The following is a 20,729-nucleotide window of genomic DNA, read 5'->3' as shown; positions in this document are numbered from 1 at the left end:
GGGTTTCAGATTGAAAAATCTATTTCTATATTGATGGGAAGAAAGGACATAACTCTTGAACTCTGCTATTACCTTTGATCTCTGCAGCAAATTGCTATTGCAGCAGGGTGTAAAACCACCACCTCGGCTGTCATGGTTCACTGCCTGCGCCAGAAGACAGAGGATGAGCTCTTGGAGACAACACTGAAAATGGTAGGAGAATGTGCCCTGCGGAGCACACCCTGTGTCCTTCCCCCTAGGGCTCGTCCTTGCAGCTGTCCTCATGTCCCAGAAAAATCAACCAGGGATTGTTTCTCACCTCCTAGGATTACTGTCAGCTTCTGTATCTGAGTGGGGGATTTTACTTTTCCTTATTTAAAATTGTGAAATGTCTTATATGTCAAAAAGAAGGTCCCAAAGTAACATGGTGAAAACCACTCAGTATTGTCAAAGCATATTTTGCTATTCTTGTTTTCAGATATATTTTTATGAAACTAAATTTCCCTATTCCAGAAGTAAGCCCCATCCTGAATTTGGGTGATGAGGATATTAGGTACAAAGATTTTAGAAAGTTGTCACAATTTATCTTGATTGAGTAGATAGCTAAATTATAACCCAGTAGGAGTCAATTTTCTGGATTTTCTGAGACTCTGCCTCAATTATGATTCTTAGATTGACATATGCTATGGCTTGGATAGTATTTGTGTGTGTCCCCAAGGGCTCATATATATGAAAGATTTATCCCCAGGGTGGTGGTGTTGGGAGATGATGAAGAACCTTTCAGAGGTGGGGTCTAGGGGAAGTCTTTATGTGACTGGGGCAGCATCCCTCAGAAGGGGTTAAGATAGCTCTTGTGGCACAGTTGTTTCAAGACTGCACCTGAATTGCTCTCTGGTTTCCTTTTCAACACTAGGTAGCTCCCTATTATTCCCACTCCTACTCTTTACCATGCAGGCTTCAAAGAGCCAAGGCCATGCTTTTGAACTGTCAACCTCCAAATATGAGAGATAAGAAACCATCTTTTCTCCATAATGTTATCCTTCCTTAGGCTGACAGACAATGCACCATCTATTACTCATCCATTCACGAATCTGTCACCTATCCATCCAACCATCCATTAACCAGTCATTAGTTATCATCTTAGTATCTATAAATCGACTGAAATTCTTCCATCACTCTGATATCAATGCATCCATGTTTTATTCATCTATTTTCACTCTATCCATCAGCAAGCTATCACATGTGTACTTTCTATCATTCATTTTCCCACAAGATACAATTCATTCGTCTCCTACCTGTTAGTTATCAACCATGTATTCAATGTATTCATCTGATACAGTGATACTCCATGCACAGACAATAGTAACAGGCATCTATCTATCTATCTATCTATCTATCTATCTATCTATCTATCCATCCATCCTTCTTAAGTGTATGGGGGGTATATGACAAGGGTGGTAATGGATTGGACTAAGGCCCTGCTCACAGAGAACTGTCTGAGGAGAAACACAGCATTATATCTAATGAGTTAAATATTGTAGAAGTATATAGAGGGAGCTCATTTATTACAACCAGCTGAGATGCTTCCCAAGGAAGGTGATGTTTGAAGATTGCTGGATGGCCTTGACAGTCTGTCATTGGAGGGAGGCTTAGCAGGACAAATTCCCAGAGAACACATCTAAGACCATTGGAGATTATTCTGTTTTTGGGAAAAGGTCTGTTTGTGGGCTCAGGTTGGTCCTGGATTTCTCTATCTGGACTCTGGGTACTTGAGAATACCCATGGACCCTCAGACTAGGCCTTTATCACTGAGCTCTGAGTTTCTATGTGTTGTGTCCAGGATAGGCTGGATTCACAGTTCATCAGACTCCAATAAGATGGCAAAGATGCTGAAAGAATTAAAACACAACTTTCTAATACATTGAAAGAGGCAAATATTTCAGTAATTCTCCATGTGAAACAAGAAGAACTGGCTTATGAGGGAAGTATTGGTAACTTTGGGAAAATCCAGAAAGCCAGTTATCCATGGCAAATTTCTGAGATTTTCTGATTCTTGCAGAAGTGCTTCCATGATTTTCCATTGTCCTTAGTAAACACACACACATACACATGTGACACATACACATACACACACATACCTGGCTGGAGGGGCATCAATTTATAATGGAGGGACCCTTACTGACCACTTTCTGAATACAGGTCAGAACTGTTGGTGGTGTTACAGTATCACCATCACTGTGATCTTGCTGAACACATAACAAAGAGAAACGTGGTGTGCGATGTATTTCAATGAGGTTATATGAGCCAGAATTTTGTTAGGCAAGATGAAGAAACTCATCTCAAGATACCTTGAATAGAAAAAGAAGTGTGTTTTAACAGAGCCATCAGGTAACTGAAATGTCAAAGAGTAGATGCTTCAGGCATGATTTGATCCAGATGCTCACGGGATATAATTAAGAATCTACCTGTCTCTATTATTCTGCTTTGCTCTCCTGTGTTCATAGCATATTGGCCCTCCGGGGACATTAAAGAACTCTTTTTTTTAAAGATTTATTTATTTATTTGAAAGGCGGAGTTAGAGGGAGAAAGCGAGAGAGAGAGAGAGAGAGAGAGAGAGAGAGAGAGAGAGAAACTGCTAGTTTACTCCCCCAATGGCCACAATAGCCAGAGCTGGGCCAGGGCAAAGCCAGGAGCCAGGAGCTTCATCTGGTTCTCCACATGGGTGCAGGAGCCCATGCACTGAGCCATCTTTTGCTGGTTTCCCAGGCACATCAGCAGGGAACTGGTTCAGAAGTAGAGCAGCTGAGACATGAACTAGCCCATATGGGATACTGCTGTAGGCCATGGCTTAATCCACTGTACCACAGTGCAAGCCCTGGGTTAAAGAACTATTGATGTGACCCATTTATGTGGAAACTCTCTTCCCTATACTTCCAGTAAATGTTTTAAGAAAAACCCTGCTGGACCAATAAGGGTGTGGGCCCATCCCTGAACAATTCTCGGTTCTCAGGGTCAGGGGGCACCTCAGGTGCATACAGATACCTGAACTCATGGAAGGAGGCATGGAGAGAAGCTCTCCAAGGAAAATGGGGACATTTTTGTCTGGGGCATCACAGTAAAAGCATGAAAGGGAGGGCAGGCACAAACAACAGGAGGTCTCTCCAGAGCTCCAGGGACCCTAGCACTGGGTCCGAGAGACTGTTCTCCCCTTGCTGGTGCCCACCTCTCCCTCAGCCCATGCTCATGCCCAGGAGAGCCTGTGTTGGGCCAGATAGGGAGGCATGGGGAGGGCATGCCTGACTCTGCAGGTGTGCAACCCACGTGATCAGCTTTGCCCCAGGAGGCCTTCTCACCACATCCTCTCCCTTTGTCTTCACAGAAATTTTTCACTCTCAACTTAGTTGGAGACCCCAAAAAGGTAAGGACATTTGGTTTCTTTATTTCAGGTTTTGAGTCTTGCTGTCTTTAAGTTGCGATTAACGGGATGAAAGATTCTTCTTGGTGGAATTGAAGTCACGCCTTATGTGTATATTGCTGAGGTCCAGAGAGGGGCAGTGACGTTCTTGGGTGTCACAGCCAGAGTGACCAGAGGCAACTCCGTATCCCTGGGCATGGCTTAACCCCCTGCTTATTTCCATTTTCTGCTCCTGGGTTTTCCCTGGGGGAAGAGGCTGAACTGAACCTTCCACTGTGAGGAGGCAGAGATGTGAGCTAAGGGGTTTCATCAGGAGCTCCCATTGGGGAGAATGAATGAGGAGGCACAGGGTTGATGAGTTGTGCAGTGAGAGAGCCAAAGATCTCGGTCCCCAGGAGGCCACCCTCTTCACAGCACCCAGGAGACTCAACAGTACCCTCCTCATGTTGTACCGCCTCTCCTCCCTCCTGCCAACTCTTTGCCAAGTTCTGGTGACCTTAGCCCTGCAGGATCTTACGGCGCTCTCCCCTGTGCTCCCACTGTTGAGATCACGTGAGAATTACGCGAGATCCATTCATTCATTCTGCAAAGGTAAACTAAGCACTTCTTGTGTGCCAGGATCTGATTTAGGAGGTGGGGAAACGGCAGTGAAAGAAGCAAGAGTCCCTGCCTGCTTCAAGTCTTTCATTCCGGTGGGAAGAGTACAAGAGGAAAACATACAACATGTGCAGTGTGCTTGATGATGGTCAGAACTAAGGAGAGAAAGAAAGTGGAAATTGGACATGGAGCTTGCCAGTGATTTGAATTCGGTTCAGAGGGCCAAAGAGTGACTCAGTGAGAGGCTGTCATTAAAGGCAAGCTCTGGAGGAGGGGTGGAAACCAACTGTCAAGAAAGCTGGAGGAAGAGCATTCCAGGCTGGGTGGCTGCAATTGCAAAGGCCCTGAGGCAGGAAACCACGAGTTAAAGAGCGTGTGGGAGGTGGGAAGTGGGATGTCAATAATGAACAGACTTGGATTCCAATTGGGAGGCAGATGGGAAGTCCTCAGAGGATTTTGAACATAGTAGTGACAGGATTTTGGAATTTCCAAAGTGTACTCTGGAATCACTGTAGAGAGTGAGCAGGCAGAGGAGACCAGTGAGGGGTCCCTGTGCTGCACTGCCCCAGGCAGGGGGTGTTGGTGGACTAGACCAGGCCAGAGCGCTGGGTGATGAGCAGTAGTTTTGAAGAAATTGCTGCTGGGGTTCCCTGAGGGGTAGAGTGTGAGGGGAGAGAGAAGGAGATATATACATACATACATATATGGATGGAGAGAGAGAGAGAGATAGCCTGAGTTCTCCAACCCAAGCAAGCCCTTGCCCACGCCTGTGACTCAGGGCAGCCATTGCAACTGCTCAGTGGACAGCAGCCATGGCTGTGGTTCTCATTGTGCTGAGGTCACTCCTGCCTCACTGATGCCACCCACTCGGCCCTCACTGTCTCCCTCCTGGGCTTCTGCTGTCTTGTCCCTCCATGTCCCTCCCCACTCCCATGCCCCGTGTGCTGCCAAACTTCCCCTCTAAACTCAACCCCTTTCCTAAAAGCCTGCCCCTCCTTGCCTCAGGGTAAACACCCTTGCCTCCTTTGAGCTAGTGCTTCTGCAAGTGTCTGAGCACCTGCTGGGGCCAGATGCAGTGTAGAAAACACACCCGACCCTCAGACCCTCCCTAGACCATGCCCCTTGCTATTCCTCCAAGTCCAGGACTTGGTGAAGTTCCTAGGATCAGCCCTGCATGGTGACCCCTCTGTCCCTTTGCTCACGCCACTCCTGCTGTTTGGAAAGTCCACTCCTTTCTTCACCTCCCCGTTCCTGTCATTCCCCAGAGCCCAGCACAAAGGAGAAGCACCTGCTGCCTGTGGCCTGCACTGCGCTGTCCTTCCAGATGACTTGCTTCTCTTCTGGCTCCCACAGCCACCCTTTCTGTCCTGCACAGCCTGTCTGGGGCAGCAGTGGTTGCACACCGTGCCATCCTGCTTTGTCAGCCTGTTAGATTAGGATTTGTGAATGTCTTTGGCATCTGATTTTCCTTACAGCCCTTCTGTGGGCAGCCAGAATGGACTCATTATTCAGGGGCCTATACAAAGCAGACACTGGTCCCAGAGGATTTCAAAGCCTTGAACTGTCCATATCCATCTGCTGTCCAGGGAGGGAAGTAGGGCCCCTGGATTGTGGAGCTGTGAATATGGTACATGGGGCTGTGCCAATGGTAAACAGTGCAGCTGTGGATATGGTACAAGGGACGTAGCAATGAATAGCAGCTGCCATTTGCAGAGCCATTTCAGAGTACCAGGTCCTCTGCTGAATAGTTAGCTGTATTGGGTCATGCGATCCCCACAACAATTTTCTCGTAGATGAGCAAGCGAGGCACAAAAAAGTGAAGGTACTTCACCAATTTATCAGCAAGTAAACCGTAGATCTGGGTTTCAGATCTAGGTAATCTGGTTTCAAAATGTGTGCTCTTCATAACTACCCCCTAGTGACTGACTATGAACTATAACTACATCTGGCACCAGCTGCCCAAATGGCGACAGGTGAGTCAGGTCCACTTAATTGGTGGTCATGTAAGTATTTTTTCATCAAAGGTAAATCTAAGGTGAAGGCCTTGGTCAACTCACCCCTGAATCTGTCATTCCTGACATTCCTGTCCATTTAGTCACCCGGGAGTGTGAGGAGCTCAGTGCCTCCTTGCAGTAAGCTCAAGTTTAAATAGAGAGACTCAATCAATGCTCAGTAATTGTGGATCTCGCATTTGTGAATTCACTGCTCACTACAAGGAATTTGCAACCCCTAAGTTGATACTTGCAGCACTGTTGGGGTGATTCGCAGTCATGATCATGACTGAAAATTTGTGTTGCATGGTGTGTATGTTCCCATCTGAGATCGAACAAGGTCACACTGGTCTTCTTTTTCCACCTTCCCCATTAATGTGGATTCTTGATGTGGTCTATTTAGTTGACCGTTTTGCATTGTGGGGCGTTTTCTTTAGTGACTTTGCTGTTTAGCATGGGCTGCAGGATAGTGCAGACGCGCTGTCTACATGCTGTGCTGTGCCTCCTGCACGGCTACGAGAAGCCTCACGCAGGCACAGGTGCTATGTGCTGGCCGTGAGTTCAGTGCTAATGAGCCAACCATGCAGGGCACCACAAGAGGAAGAGAAAATCTGCTCATGTGCACAAGAGACCATTCTGGAATTCACTAAAGTGTAATCCCACAATGTGCCATGAAGCTGTGAAAAGATGGAAAAGCAGCTAGAATTTGCATTCATGAGACCACGAAGAATCTTGAAAACGTGTGTGGACTTGCACGAAGCATTGTTTTAAGGCTGAAAAACAAACTTTTCCAGTTGGAGCAGTGGCTCAGTGTTTCAGTGTTTCTGGCAACTTCATAGAACACAACTACTGTGAATAATAGTGATCGACTGTGGACACATAGATGCGAGGGTCCTTCAAAAAGTTCTTGGAAAATGGAATGAAAAGAAGTTTTTTGATCCAAAAGATTTTGAATGCATATTTTTCGTTAATATGTATTTTCTATGTGCTTTCTAAAGACCCTTATATATAGTCACACTTCAGATTGAAATATGTATGCATGTATAATATAGAAATAAATATATTTATAAATGTCAGTAAATATATATTTATAGACATTTAAGTATATATATATATATAAACATATGTATATATACTTCCATTTTATCACCTTATCACTAATTGCCTCTAGTCAGCGTTCTACCCTCTTTGGGTACAGAGACTCAATCCCCTTTGGTAGGACCTGGAGCTTCAGGTCCATGGCTCTGGTCTCACTCACACAGAGGCAGAGAGGGGGAGGTGGGTGTTACCTGGGAAGGAGGAATTACATTGTGTTGCTCTCTCTTTCCCAGAGCTACCTCTTCCCACCCACTGTGGTTGATGGGATGCTGCTGCCAAAGGCACCTGAAGAGATTCTGGCAGACAAGAGATTCAACAGGGTCCCCTACATCGTGGGAATCAACAAGCAAGAGTTTGGCTGGATCCTTCCAACGGTGAGAATGTGCAGGCCACTTGCAGGCTTGAGCCTCCTGCCCTTCGTCCCTCCCACCTCTGCTTACAGGAGTCCTCCTTCTCCAAGCCCCACTGGGTTCAGGAAAACGGCCCCTCTCTGTACAAGTGGATATTTCCATGGAAATCTCTGGGATGGCTCAACTGTTCCCTGAGCGGTATAACCTGGGAACCCTCAGCCTAAACCCTCTTTGTCTTCCAATTAAAGAATGCTGAATTGTCCAGACTGAGAAGGCCTGGGGGATGGTTCTTGTGAGGTGGAAAACTGAGGATGCCAGGAGAGGGAAGGAGCTGGAGAGTGAGATCCGGGGGCCTCGTGGTTTCTCACCTGGGCTGGTACTCATGGGTGCACACTAATTTCCGTACGTGCCCTTCCAACCTCATTGGCAAGACTCAGGAAATGATGCTTCTTCATGAGTCAAGTTTACTTCTTGAAGGGAAGAAAGGTTTTTCCCACTGTCAGATAATTTTAAAAGTCTGGATAATAGTCACAGTCACAGCATTAAGAAAGGTTTTCCTCAATGATACCATTGCAACAAGGAGAAAAGTCCAGGGTCAACTGGACTCAAATCCCTCAAACAAAAGCCTAGCGATGGGCTAGCCTGGGCTGTGCTAAGGGAAAGGCATGGGCTGGGATGCGAGGGAGGGTTTTTCTGTGCATCTAGACCACCTGGATTTGCTGATCCGTGCTTGTCTGGAAGAGAAAGGACCTTCTTTCATCCTCATGACAGGATGCAATGATGAAAGCTGAATCAAGACCCCAGGGAGTTTTGTCCTTCATCCTCTGTGATGACTAGGACATCATGAGTTACTTCTCTACACATTTGCATTCTCAATCCTTCCTTTTTTCTTTAATTTTTGCAAAGTATATTCTCTTTTGTTTCAAGCTGAGTAATTTATTAGCAAAAGACATTTTTTTTTATACTTTTGGAAGCCGTGAAGAAAAGATCAAGGTGCATTCAGTGTCTTTGTCTTGTTGAATACTTACATAGTCCCAAGAAGAGCAAAAAGAATCTAACTAATTCCCTGTGGTCCTTTTAAAAGGCTGTTATTTCCATTTATCTGGCTTTGACATTGTGACTACCTTCTAAAATCCCCACTTTTTATGTATTTATTTAAGGTAAACAAATTTCATGTGTTTGCATTTTAAAGAAAGAGCTTTCAAGGCTCAGCCTGGAGGAAGCAGTTTTGGCTCAAAGGGCAGAGAAACAACACACAGTGGAAAACTTTCTAAAGCAACTGCTCTAAGAGAGATTCAGAGGCTGCTATCATTTGGACATTGTATGAGTGCGTGCACAATATTCCTGTGCTAAAATTGAGGTCCTCCTCAGTGTGGTGATGTCAAGAAATTGTGGAAACGTTAACACTTGGGACCTAGTGCAAGGTGGTTAGGTCACTGGAGGTGCTGCCCTTGCAGGGGATTAATGCACATCTCATGGGCTGCTGTTAACTCCTATGAGAGAGGTGGACAGAGAAGGGGAAAGCCTGGCTCTGGTTCTCTATGGCTTCCTGGCTCATCATGTGATCTCTTCTTCTCCCTCAGACTCCCACCATGCTATCATCTGCCATGTTCTGATGTAGCCAAAAGGCCCTCATTAGAATGCCCCTGAGTCTCCAGCACTATGAGCTAAATAAATTCTTTTCTTTGTAAAATATCCATACTCATGTATTTTGTTATAGCATCAGAAAATGGACTAATACAGGAGTCTATCTGCCTATCATCAGGTTTTAACCAGAGAAAACAGTAAATTCACCTGTCAGACTTCTCAGGCAAGACTAAGATTGTTCTAGGGATGTGGCCTTAAGCTGCAAGAAGTTATGCCAGACTTGGCCAAGCCTCTGGAGGCAGGAGTTCAGGCAGAGGCATTATGTGCAAAGGTTCTGCAGTTCTCACTGCAGGGTTTGAGGAGATGCCAGAGGACCAAAGACATAAGAGCAGGGTTTGTAGGTTCCTCAGTCATCTGACACAGATGGAGGTGGATCTCTGTCATCTGTTTCAGATCCCTGTGCTTCAACCAGAGCCTCACTGAAACCTCCCCCTTCACTTCGCTAACTACTGTGATGATTCAAGCCTGATACACTCACCCCCACCCCCACCACCACACACACACTAAAACAAATTGGTACATCTCTTACTTAAAATTTTTTAAAAATCACAATGGCTTTTTTCAATCCTTGAGTTTCTGGTTCTGTGTCAGGTTGATTCATCAAATTTTTACCCATTCATCAAAGATTCATGCCCTTCCAGGTCCAACAGAATTAGAGGACTTCTTCAAAGCATCAATTTGGCTGGTTGGTAGTTTTTTCTTCCTCGTCATTCTTTGTGAGTCACAAATCTTTTTGTATTTTTTTTTTAAACAGCTGATGAGCTATCCACTCTCTGATGGCAAACTGGACCAGAAGACAGCCACAGAACTCTTGTGGAAGTCCTACCCCATTGTCGTAAGAGTCCAGGGAATCATGGGAACTGGTTTAGACCTAACAAAAGGCAGGGGACTTACCCCAATTCACAGATTAATTAAATAAAGAACAACCAGAACTTTAAGGTTCTGCCCCTATTTGTCTACCTTCCTCAAGTCACTCCCTATGAAGGATTTGCATAAGGCTATGGAGATTGACCATTTATACAAACCTTCCCTGCTGGGGGTGGGGTGGGGTGATCATTGTCTTGATCTATTTCAGAACATCTCGAAGGAACTGACTCCAGTGGCCACAGAGAAGTATTTGGGAAGGACTGATGATCTCATCAAAAAGAAAGACTTGTTCTTAGACTTGATTGGAGATGTGTTATTTGGTGTCCCTTCTGTGATTGTGGCTCGTCACCACAGAGGTGAGTCCCAGAGGTTTGATGGGAGATGGACATTGACTCTATCAGCTCAATGTCTGTCTTGCTCACCTCACAACATAGACAGATGTGGAAACTGGTCAGAGTGAGGCCTCAAAGGTTGATTCCATATGGCCTGGAGAAGTGTGCTGTCCTATTTTGATTTCTGCCATTGTAGACTCTGAGAAGAGGATCTAAATGCAAGTAATTTATCTGGGATATCCCAGAAAGCACCAGTAAGGAGGTGAGAACGTAACACAGAAAATTGAAGGGAACCAAGCAATGATCCATTGCTAATCAATAATCAATAATAATAAATAATAATAAACGGAGCTGGGGATCTCTGGGAAATGAACAGAAGATTTGCCTCAGAGTTATCACATCTCGATGACAAGGGATCTGGGGTATTTATCCACTCACTGACACTTATCATTGGTTGAAGGCTGTTCCTAGAGGTTGTTGGTCTCCTGGTGCTTTGACTTGCTGCACCTATAAGCAAAAGGTCTCTAGGGACCAGAGAAAGGTATCAGCAATGAGCTACTGATGTTAGATATGGAAGTCAGGCTTGCATGCCCAGAAATGAGAGATATGGCTGAAGCACCAACAGCAGCAGCTACAAGACCTCTTTATCTGAAGTGATTGTGGTGTAGTGGAGTAGAAGGCAAATATTGTACATCGGGTTTTGGGGTATTCCAAGATCACCACTAGCTATAAACTAGTTTGTTATCTATTGGAGGTAGAGGAAAGAGTGGGAGGCAAGCACAGACTGGAAATTTTGTTCTGGAGCAAGAATATCAAAAAGAGGAAATAGCAGGAGGAGGTATGGGGAGAAAAAATTTATAGAATGCCCATGCATTCCAGCCAAGCAGGAAGGTGACAGAGAAATTGAAACACTGAGTCTGGTCGTTTCTTGAGGTAGTAGAGTTAAACAGTTCCCTCTCTATGTTTGTATTTATATTTCCTGGCTTTCAGACAAGCAACTTTCATTGCTTCACTCTTCTCAGAATGAGTAAGACAGACACTGGGAAAGCTCAATCCTAGGATGAATACAGGACAACTGCAAGGCTGTGTATTCTCAAAATGAATGAACACTAGTGTATCATCAGTGAAACGCAACGAAGGTGAACTGGTGGTATTTATATATAATCTGTCATGTCACTGCATCAGGAGGCAAAGGATGTGAACTGACTCAGTGCCCCTTTGATGAGAGTCACTTTAAATGGATTGATTTATGACTTTAACATCCATTCATTCATTCAATCAGTGCCTGGCTCAAATTCCTCCTCTACCTCCTTCAGCCATTCAGCCTCAAGCAAGTCACTGGGCTTCCCTGAGACATTGTTTGTCTACTTTGTTCACAACCAGGTGGAAACCTGGATGCCATTCAGGTGTGCATCTGGTAACATGAACTGTTCATGACTCCCTCTTCTTAGATGCTGGAGCCCCCACCTACATGTATGAATTTCAGTATCGTCCAAGCTTTTCTCCGGACATGAAACCCAAGATGGTGATAGGGGACCATGGGGATGAGGTCTTCTCTGTCTTTGGAGTCCCATTTTTCACAGGTAATGTTTCTTCCTTGTTATTATCTAGAAATTAGGGGGCCTGAATTCCATCCCTGAATTGTTATCTTTGAGCAAGTTCTTCTTTTCAGTTTTCCAATTTACTGTAACAGAGTTGAAATCCAATGAGCAGTCCCCAATCTTTCTCTTGTTCTAACACATGTGATGTGAATATGTATTCATGTATCCTAAATCATTGTAATTCTCAGAATCCTGGCCGTGACATCAGTAAGACATGTGATGTCACTAAGACATAGAGCATTACTCTATGGTTAGATTGATTCAGCTTTATTTGATTTTACACAAGAATCTCTCAAGATGTGAGTGAGGGTAAGGTTAGAACTGGCCAATAGCCTTGATCAGGTCTAATGTTATCTGTTTGTTTCCATCTATCTTTTTCATAGATTTTCAAATTTAACCCATTTAATAACATGATATTTAAAGAAAATGTTTCACAAATGTCTTCCTTAACTCTCAGCAGTTATAGATGATTTGTGATCCCCTCATGGCTGCTCATGACCCCTAAAAACATTTACAGCTCTACTATTTTTCAGCCTATGAAAACGTGGAAGTATGTAAGATATTGAGAAAAGACAAAGATAACAACTATTGGAAACTGAGTTTCTGTATCAGAAACCCTGGGATGCTACACTGTGACCCTAAGGGGCAGGGGTATACAGGTGGGCATAGAAGACAAAGGCAGCTGGGTTGTGTGGTGGCTACATGTCCACTGCTGAGTCCCAGGTCAACCATTCTCAAGCTTAAAGTTCACACCAATTAACCAGGGTCTAATGAAAATGCAGATATTGACACACTAAGTAGGTATGGAGTAAAGGCCAAGATTCGGAATCTTTAAAAAAGATTTAGTCATTTATTTATTTGAAAGGCAGAATTACAGAGGGAGAGAGAAAGAGAAAGAGAGAGAGAGGAGAGAGAAGAGAGAGAGAGAGAGAGAGAGAGAGAGAGAGAGAGAGAGAGAGAGAAATCTTTTATCTACTGGCTCATACCCCAAATGGATACAACAGCCAGGGCTGAGCCAGGCAGAAGTCAGGTGCCTGGATCACCATCCTGTTCTTCCACATGGGTATCAAGGGCCTAAGAACTTGGGCCATCCTCTGCTGATTTCCCAAGCACATTAGCAGAGAACTGGATTGGAAGTGGATCATCTGGAAATAGAACAAGTCCCAGTATGGGATACAGTGTCACAGGCAGAAGTTTAAACCATGGGCCATAATATCAGCTCCAAGATTGATGCTGGGGCTGCTGACGCAAGGACTTTGAATCACAAAGAATTTCCACCATCATCTTTTTCTTCACTACAGAGGGTGTCTCAGAAGAGGAGGTCCAACTGAGCAAAACTGTGATGAAATACTGGGCCAACTTTGCTAGGAATGGGTAAGGCTGGTGGCAAAGATGGAGCAGGGTTGGTGAGGGATGGGGCATATCTACTGGAGAGGGAAAGCTTCTGAAGATTGACTGGTGAAGCTCGGGATCCTGTGACCCTAGCAACATGACAACGAGAGCTCTGTAAAACAGACAGGCCGCCCCAGGAGATGGTGGGCTCTTCCTGGCTGGTGCTATATGAACCTCTGGGCAGAGAGGCTTGCTGGACCACACATCAGCTTTGGTGAATTTCCATTTGATTCTGTTCCCAGGAATCCCAATGGGGAGGGGCTTCCTCGCTGGCCAGCATATGACCACAAGGAAGGTTACCTGCAGATTGGAGCCACCACCCAGGCAGCCCAGAAGTTGAAAGATAAGGAAGTGGCTTTCTGGACTGAGCTCTGGGCCAAAGAGGAAGTGAGATCACACCAGACAAAACACACTGAGCTGTGAAGGAGGAGCAGCCAGCCTAGGGATTCCTAGAGGAATTAAGGGTATTCTACAGGTTGTGTCTTCAGACCAAAAGGGATTCATATTGTGGAGGATGGAGTTCTGGTGAGGGTGAGCAAATGTCAGGATGGGGAAGTGGTGTTATTTGTGGTCTCGATTTTTGGAATACATTTTCTTTTAGAGATCAAGTTGGTGTCTTTGTTGTGGGCTGGAAATTGATCCATCTTCCTCAGAGAGAAGGATGAAGAGAGGAACTATCAATAGGAATGTGCCTGTTCTGGGGATGGCTTGGTCTCTGAGAAACAGAGCCTAGCATGCTGGGCTCTAGGAGTTCCTAAGGGGATCCTGGATCTGCTCCATATTTCCGGATCCCCAAAACTTCCAACAACAAGCTCTGGTGTGGTCAGAGTGGAGTGTCAGTCCCCTCAATTTGGAGCTTCCTTTGGAGAGGGAAGTGTCATAGGCTGAGAATGTACCTGGAAGGTGAAGAGGGAGAGGCTCCATGGTGATCCTGTGGCAATGTTGCGTGGCTTCTGCTGACATAGGCCAGCTCTTCAATACCTTCGCCAACATCCACAGTAGCCTTCCAGGCCCCTCCATTGGGCTGTCTCCCAACAGCTCTTCTGAATCCTTTCTGTAGCCTGAATCACTTCAGGTCCAAGCCATGACCAGCTTGGAGCAAGTTTCTGAAATGTCATTACGAGTTCCGCAGGGATGTAAAAAGGTCTGAGATGTGTTGATCCCTCCTTAACCACATGGAGAAGATGAAAAAGCATAACTTACCTACACCACTCAAATTTGCAAGGCCAATGATGATCTGAAATCTATAGGAAGTTGAGCATCTTGGAGGAGATGTAGTATGTGAACATGGGCTCACTTTTCATCTACAGGTAAAACGTGGGGGCATCATGTTCATGAGTAGAATCACTCTAAGAACCTGCACCAAGTGCAAAGGGCCATGTCTTGGCTAATACAGGTGTACAAAATCCTTGCAAATCACAGACCTAAGATAGAGTTTACACCCCTAAGAGACTTTTCTCTATCAGGTGCTCAGGAGAAAGATTGGGGGAAAGTAGTAAGACTGGAGAAAGCCTGTATCCACTGCAGACATGAAGCCCTCCTCTGATTTGTCTCCTATCATGGTGAAGGAGCAGCAAGCCTTGTCTCCCTCAGGACACTATCGAGAACCTATTGAGAACCTATCGAGAACCTATTGAGAACCTATCGAGAACCTATTGAAAACCTTGATAGAGAACCTATTGAGGCTGAGGAAGAGGAACAACTTTAAACACTGTACCTTTGGGAGACAGACAATGTCCTGGACTGAGGTTGTTACAGATGTTTTACTACTTGGGAGCGGCAGGATCACAGCGGAAGCCCAATTTTCACAACTGAGAAGCATAGGAACCTCTCTAATGTTGAGACCAGACTAGAGAAAAAGAAATCACTCCTGGCTGGCATCACTGAGTTAACAAGAACCAAGTCCCTGGAATCTGAAGGGTGGAAGTGTGGCAAGAGACCCTCTTTGAAGGGTGGGTACACAGGGCAAGCCTAAAATTGGGGGTAGAAGAAGACATTAGGAAAAGTCTTCCGAAAATCAAGCTTCACAGAGCACGCTAGGCCAAACACAAGCACAAGGTAACAATGGGATATGAAGCAGGTGCTTCTCTTTATTTATTTATTTTTAAAGATTTATTTTTTTGTTTGAAAGGCAGAGCTACAGAGAGGCAGAGGCAGAGAGAGAGAGAGAGTGAGGTCTTCCATCTGCTGCAGGTCTCCCACGCGGGTGCAGGGGCCCAAGTGCTTGGACCATCTTCTCCTGCTTTCCCAGGCCACAGCAGAGAGATGGATTGTAAGTGCAGCAGCCGAGTCTCAAACCAGCATCCATATAGGATGCTGGCACTGCAGGCCGCAGCTTTACCCGCTATGCCACAGTGCTGGCCCCAACAGGTGGTTCTCTCTCTCTCTTTTTTAAGATTTATTTATTTATTTGAAAGTCAGAGTTACACAGAAGAGGAGAGGCAGAGAGAGAGAGAGAGAGAGAGAGAGAGGTCTTTCTTCTGATGGTTTACTCCCCAGTTGGCTGCAATGGTCGGAGCTGCACCGATCCGAAGCCAGGAGCCAGGAGCTTCTTCCAGGTCTCCCACATGGTTGCAGGGGCCCAAGGACTTGGGCCATCTTCCACTGCTTTCCCAGACTATAGCAGAGAGCTGGCTTGGAAGTGGAGCAGCCGGGTCTCAAGCCAGCACCCATATGGGATGCCGGTGCTTCAGGCCAGGGCGTTAACCCGCTGTACCACAGCGCCAGCCCCCAGGTGGTTTTCTTAAGAGAACCTTAGCAACAGCAAAACACATCCCAGGCTTATCTCTTATGAGACTGAATGTGTCACCCAATACATACACACATGCACACACACACTGTCATTCTAACAGTAAAAAAAGGCAAAGATTTCCAGTCATAAATACTATTTTTTTTTAGGTTTTTACTCTTCTACACATGAAATTATGCATTCCAGAATTACAAACACACAAAAAATCATGATGAAGTTAGTAAGAGAGAAAGCAATGAGCCAAGTCAGAGTCTAGGAGATAATCCACCTGTTGGAACTAACGTGCTGGCCATTTAAAAAGCTGTTGTGCAGAACTCACATGCTCAGACGGCTCATTACAGCAATGTGATAGGAACTGGGAGAAAGAAGCAAGTGTTGGAAATTTTTCTAAAAATGTAATAACACAGAGGAAAACGATCTCAGATGGGTTCAGTAGATTTTACACATTTAAGAAAAAAGTGGTTCAACAGGCTAATCCTCCGCCTAGCGGTGCCGGCACACTGGGTTCTAGTCCTGGTCGGGGAGCCGGATTCTGTCCCGGTTGCCCCTCTTCCAGGCCAGCTCTCTGCTGTGGCCCAGGAGTGCGGTGGAGGATGGCCCAAGTGCTTGGGCCCTGCACCCCATGGGAGACCAGGAGAAGCACCTGGCTCCTGCCTTCGGATCAGTGCAGTGTGCCGGCCGCAGCGCGCTGGCCGCGGCGGCCATTGGAGGGTGAACCAACGGCAAAGGAAGACCTTTCTCTCTCTCTCTCTCTCTCTCTCTCTCACTGTCCACTCTGCCTGTCAAAAAAAAAAAAGAAAGAAAAAGAAAAGAAAAAAGTGAGTAAACTTGAAGGTAGAGCCATATGAATTACTCAACTTAATTACAAAGTGAAAAGGGGGCAGATAAACAATAACATATATATCTAACATGTAATGAGAAAATATGAAGACAGTGAGAGGAAAAGAACATCACATGCAGAGAAACAAAAGAACTAGAGCAGATTTGTACTGAAAACAGTGCAGGGGCCGGTGCTGTGGGGCAGTGGGTTAAAGCCCTGCCCTCAGCACCAATACCCCATATGGGCGCTGGTTCAAGTTGCGGCTGCTCCATGAACAGGCTTAGCCTGCTAGGCCACAGTGCTAACCCCAAGAAACAACAGAGTTTATTATTAACATACCTAATAAGGTATGTGCCACAGGAATTTCTTCATGCAGAATGTATATAATACAAAACTTTTTTTTTTTAAATTACTGTATGACACAAAAATAGAACCAATTGGGGGTGGATCACCATTTGGTATAGTGGTTAAGACACCACTTAGGGTGCCCACATACTGTATCAGAGTGCCTGGGTTAAAGTTCTAGCTCCACTCCCAATTCCACCTTCCTACTGACGTGTGCCCTAGGAGCACTGGGTGATGAGTTCTGTGATAGGATCCCTGCCATTCATGTGGGAGACCTGGATGGAGTTCCCAGCTTCTGACCTGAACCTGACTCAATGTCAGCTGTTACATTCATCTGAGGAGAGAACCAGTGGATGAGAGATTTCTGTTTCTCTCTTTATGTCTCTTTCTATGTTTCTTTGTCTCTTTCTGTACCTGTTTCTGTCTCTCCATCACACATCACACACATTCTGTGTGTGTGTGCTTGCACATGTGAGTGTGTCTTTATCCCTTACAAATAATAATAATAATAAATGGAACCAATGACCTGTGGGTTTAGAGCATGTGTAAGAACAAAATACATGATAAAATAGCACAAACGATGGGAGATAAAAATTTAAATTATATTAATGTAAGGTCTTTTGCTTTTTGTACTGGATACCATATTATTTAAAGTTATAATGTGGTTAATCAAAGATGTACATGGTATGCCCAGGACAATCACTAGAGATTCTTTAAAACAGGTGTAAATAATAAATCAATAGTGACAATAAATAGAATTATAAAAAGTACTCAATCCAATAGCAAGCAGACAAACAAATAGAAAGGAACAAAGAACACACAAATAAATAGACAAGTACTGCTAACATGACAAGTTTAACCTAACCATGTCGATAATGATGTGAAAAAAAAATTTTAACATACCAAATAAAAGATATTGTCAGATTGGATAAAATAACAAAGGAAGACCTGACTAAAATTTTTTTTAAACTTTTATTTAATGAATATAAATTTCCAAAGTACAGCTTATGGATTACAATGGCTTCCCCCCCTGTAACTTCCCTCCCACCGGCAACCCTCCCCTTTCCCACTCCCTCTCCCCTTCCATTCACATCAAGATTCCTTTTCAATTCTTTTTACATACAGAAGATCAGTTTAGTATATATTAAGTAAAGATTTCAACAGTTTGCCCCCACATAGCAACACAAAGTGAAAAAATACTGTTGGAGTACTAGTTATAGCATTAAATAACAGTGTACAGCACATTAAAGACAGAGATCCTACATGATATTTTGGCGGCCATTGGAGGGTAAACCAGTGGCAAAAGGGAAGACCTTTCTCTCTGTCTCTCTCTCTACTGTACACTCTACCTGTCAAAAATAAAAAAATAAAATAAAATAAAAAATAAAAAAATTGATTACTTTTGTATGCAATTTCCAATTTAACACCAGGTTTTTTTTTCATTTTCAATTATCTTTATATACAGAAGATTGATTCAGTATATACTAAGTAAAGATTTCATCAGTTTGCACCCACACAGAAACACAAGGTGTAAAAATACTGTTTTAGTACTAGTTATAGCATCACTTCACATTGGACAGCACATAAAGGACAGATCCCACATGAGACGTAAGTACACAGTGACTCCTGTTGTTGACTTAACAATTTGACACTCTTGTTTATGGCATCAGTAATCTCCCTAGGCTCTAGTCATGAGTTGCCAAGGCTATGGAAGCCTTTAGGGTTCGCCGCTTTGATCTTATTCCGATAGGGTCATAGTCAAAGTGGAAGTTCTCTCCTCCCTTCAGAGAAAAGTACCTCCTTCTTTGATGGCCCCGTTCTTTCCACTGGGATCTCACACACAGAGATCTTTCATTTAGGTCTTTTTTTTTTTTTCAGAGTGTCTTGGCTTTCCATGCCTACAATACTCTCATGGGCTCTTCAGCCAGATCCAAATGCCTTAAGGGCTGATTCTGAGGCCAGAGTGCTATTTAGGACATCTGCCATTCTATGACTGACTAAACATTTATAATGAGGAGTCTAACTCCACCACTGGTAACTTCTGAGGCCTCATTCCTCTCTGGTCTCTGCTGGCTCCACAGCTGAAAAGGTGATAAGAAAGCCTGGGCACTTCCCCTTTTGGTACCAAGGGAAAGCTTGAAATGCCCCAGACCCTAAGTGTAACTCCTGTTCCCCCAGCCAAGTTGAGCCTGCATGAGTGGCTTGCCTTGCCCTCCTAGAGGTCACAGTGAAGTACACAAGGGTACTTCAAAAAGTTTATAGGAAAATACAAGGTAAGTTTATTGTGCTCCAAATAATTTTCAAGTTCATGCTGCTTTTTTTTTTTTATAAAACACTGTCCAAAAAGTTTTAGAAGACCCCTATATACATGAATTTCATTTATCTCTTAATTTCATTTTCATGAACTATTTGAAGTACCTTCATTCATAGCAAAACACATCAATTTTTCTTGAGTGTGTGTGTGATTTCATCAATGTTGGTATTCAAACCAATCTTTGAGTGGAAATTCACATTTAATACAACACTACAGATAGATTAAAAGTAAAAGTAAGACAAAAAAAAATACACCATCCAGGTACTCCAAAGGAAGTTTGGGTGACTATACTGTTAGATGAAGGAATATTACAAGGAAAAAGCAGAGACATTATGTAATGACATGTGGTCACTTTACCAAGAAGTCAGTCCTCAATATATACTACGTCATGTTAGAATCACTGAGGCCCAGCCTGATGTCTTCAGTTTGTAACCCCCAACAGCAGTCCCCAAGTTAAAGATTTGAGTGTAGTTGTTTTGGGGGGAGGCAAACCTCAGAAGCACTGGGAAAAGGCTGGCGGAGAGATCAAAAGGGGAAGGCAGTTAATGCAAGTGTGCTGTAAGCAGGCTTCCTGGTGGACAACTTGGGGTCATCCTACTGGGGACCAACAAGAGATGACATAAAGGAAACCTCAGGTTCTTTCTCTGGAGGTGTGAAGAAACATGGCTATTCATATACCAAATTCCATCTGTCACTGGCCAAAGTTTGCTTTATGGCTCTAGAAAGAGCAACCAAGTCATGTACAAGCAAACTGGAAATTCAATGGTCTGTGTAGATGAAGAAGCTAACTTCCATAATGATTTTTGAATACATGAATAGCTAGAAAGCATCAGTCAACTCATTTTTAAAACTACTATCATATTAAATGACGTCACCCACATTATTTATATGCTGTATGTAGTTCCGACATCCTTGAATATAGTTCCAGTTTTGGCAGGTGTCTTACATTTCCAGATACAAGGCCTTCTTCCCTCCATTTGCCTGTCCACATGCATTCAGATGTGTTATGGAAGGAAAGCTGACATATGTGGGCCACTTGGTATATGTTTTGGTTTTTGCAATTGATTGAGCTTTTGCTAATGGAGGTGTAAGAAGATGAGTCAGCAAAATTCCGACAGCTGGTCCAGTCCCCAAACTGAAGCAGAGTGGTATTAGATGGGGCCTAGGAACCTATGTCTTCAGCCTCTAGGTGTTCTGACGCACACGTGGATTAAAGACCACTGAGTCTGAAC

General features: G+C 44.3%; 1 protein-coding gene across 1 annotated transcript in view; it reads left to right on the top strand.

Moving 5' to 3' along the window:
* LOC133748796 (liver carboxylesterase 1-like) overlaps positions 1 to 13,692 on the top strand; it is a 31,253-nt gene extending 17,561 nt beyond the window's left edge. Inside the window, exons 7-14 of the mRNA XM_062177762.1 lie at positions 88 to 192; positions 3,359 to 3,397; positions 7,314 to 7,454; positions 9,832 to 9,912; positions 10,153 to 10,300; positions 11,728 to 11,859; positions 13,179 to 13,251; positions 13,512 to 13,692. Of these exons, the coding sequence (XP_062033746.1) occupies positions 88 to 192; positions 3,359 to 3,397; positions 7,314 to 7,454; positions 9,832 to 9,912; positions 10,153 to 10,300; positions 11,728 to 11,859; positions 13,179 to 13,251; positions 13,512 to 13,692 (900 nt within the window). The remainder of the gene's footprint in view (positions 1 to 87; positions 193 to 3,358; positions 3,398 to 7,313; positions 7,455 to 9,831; positions 9,913 to 10,152; positions 10,301 to 11,727; positions 11,860 to 13,178; positions 13,252 to 13,511) is intronic.
* Positions 13,693 to 20,729: the final 7,037 nt, after the last annotated feature.

This window comes from Lepus europaeus, chromosome 19 (assembly GCF_033115175.1).
Source record: "Lepus europaeus isolate LE1 chromosome 19, mLepTim1.pri, whole genome shotgun sequence".
In the NCBI taxonomy this organism is placed as follows: Eukaryota; Metazoa; Chordata; class Mammalia; order Lagomorpha; family Leporidae; genus Lepus; species Lepus europaeus.
This window is presented reverse-complemented; position numbering and strand designations above follow the sequence as displayed.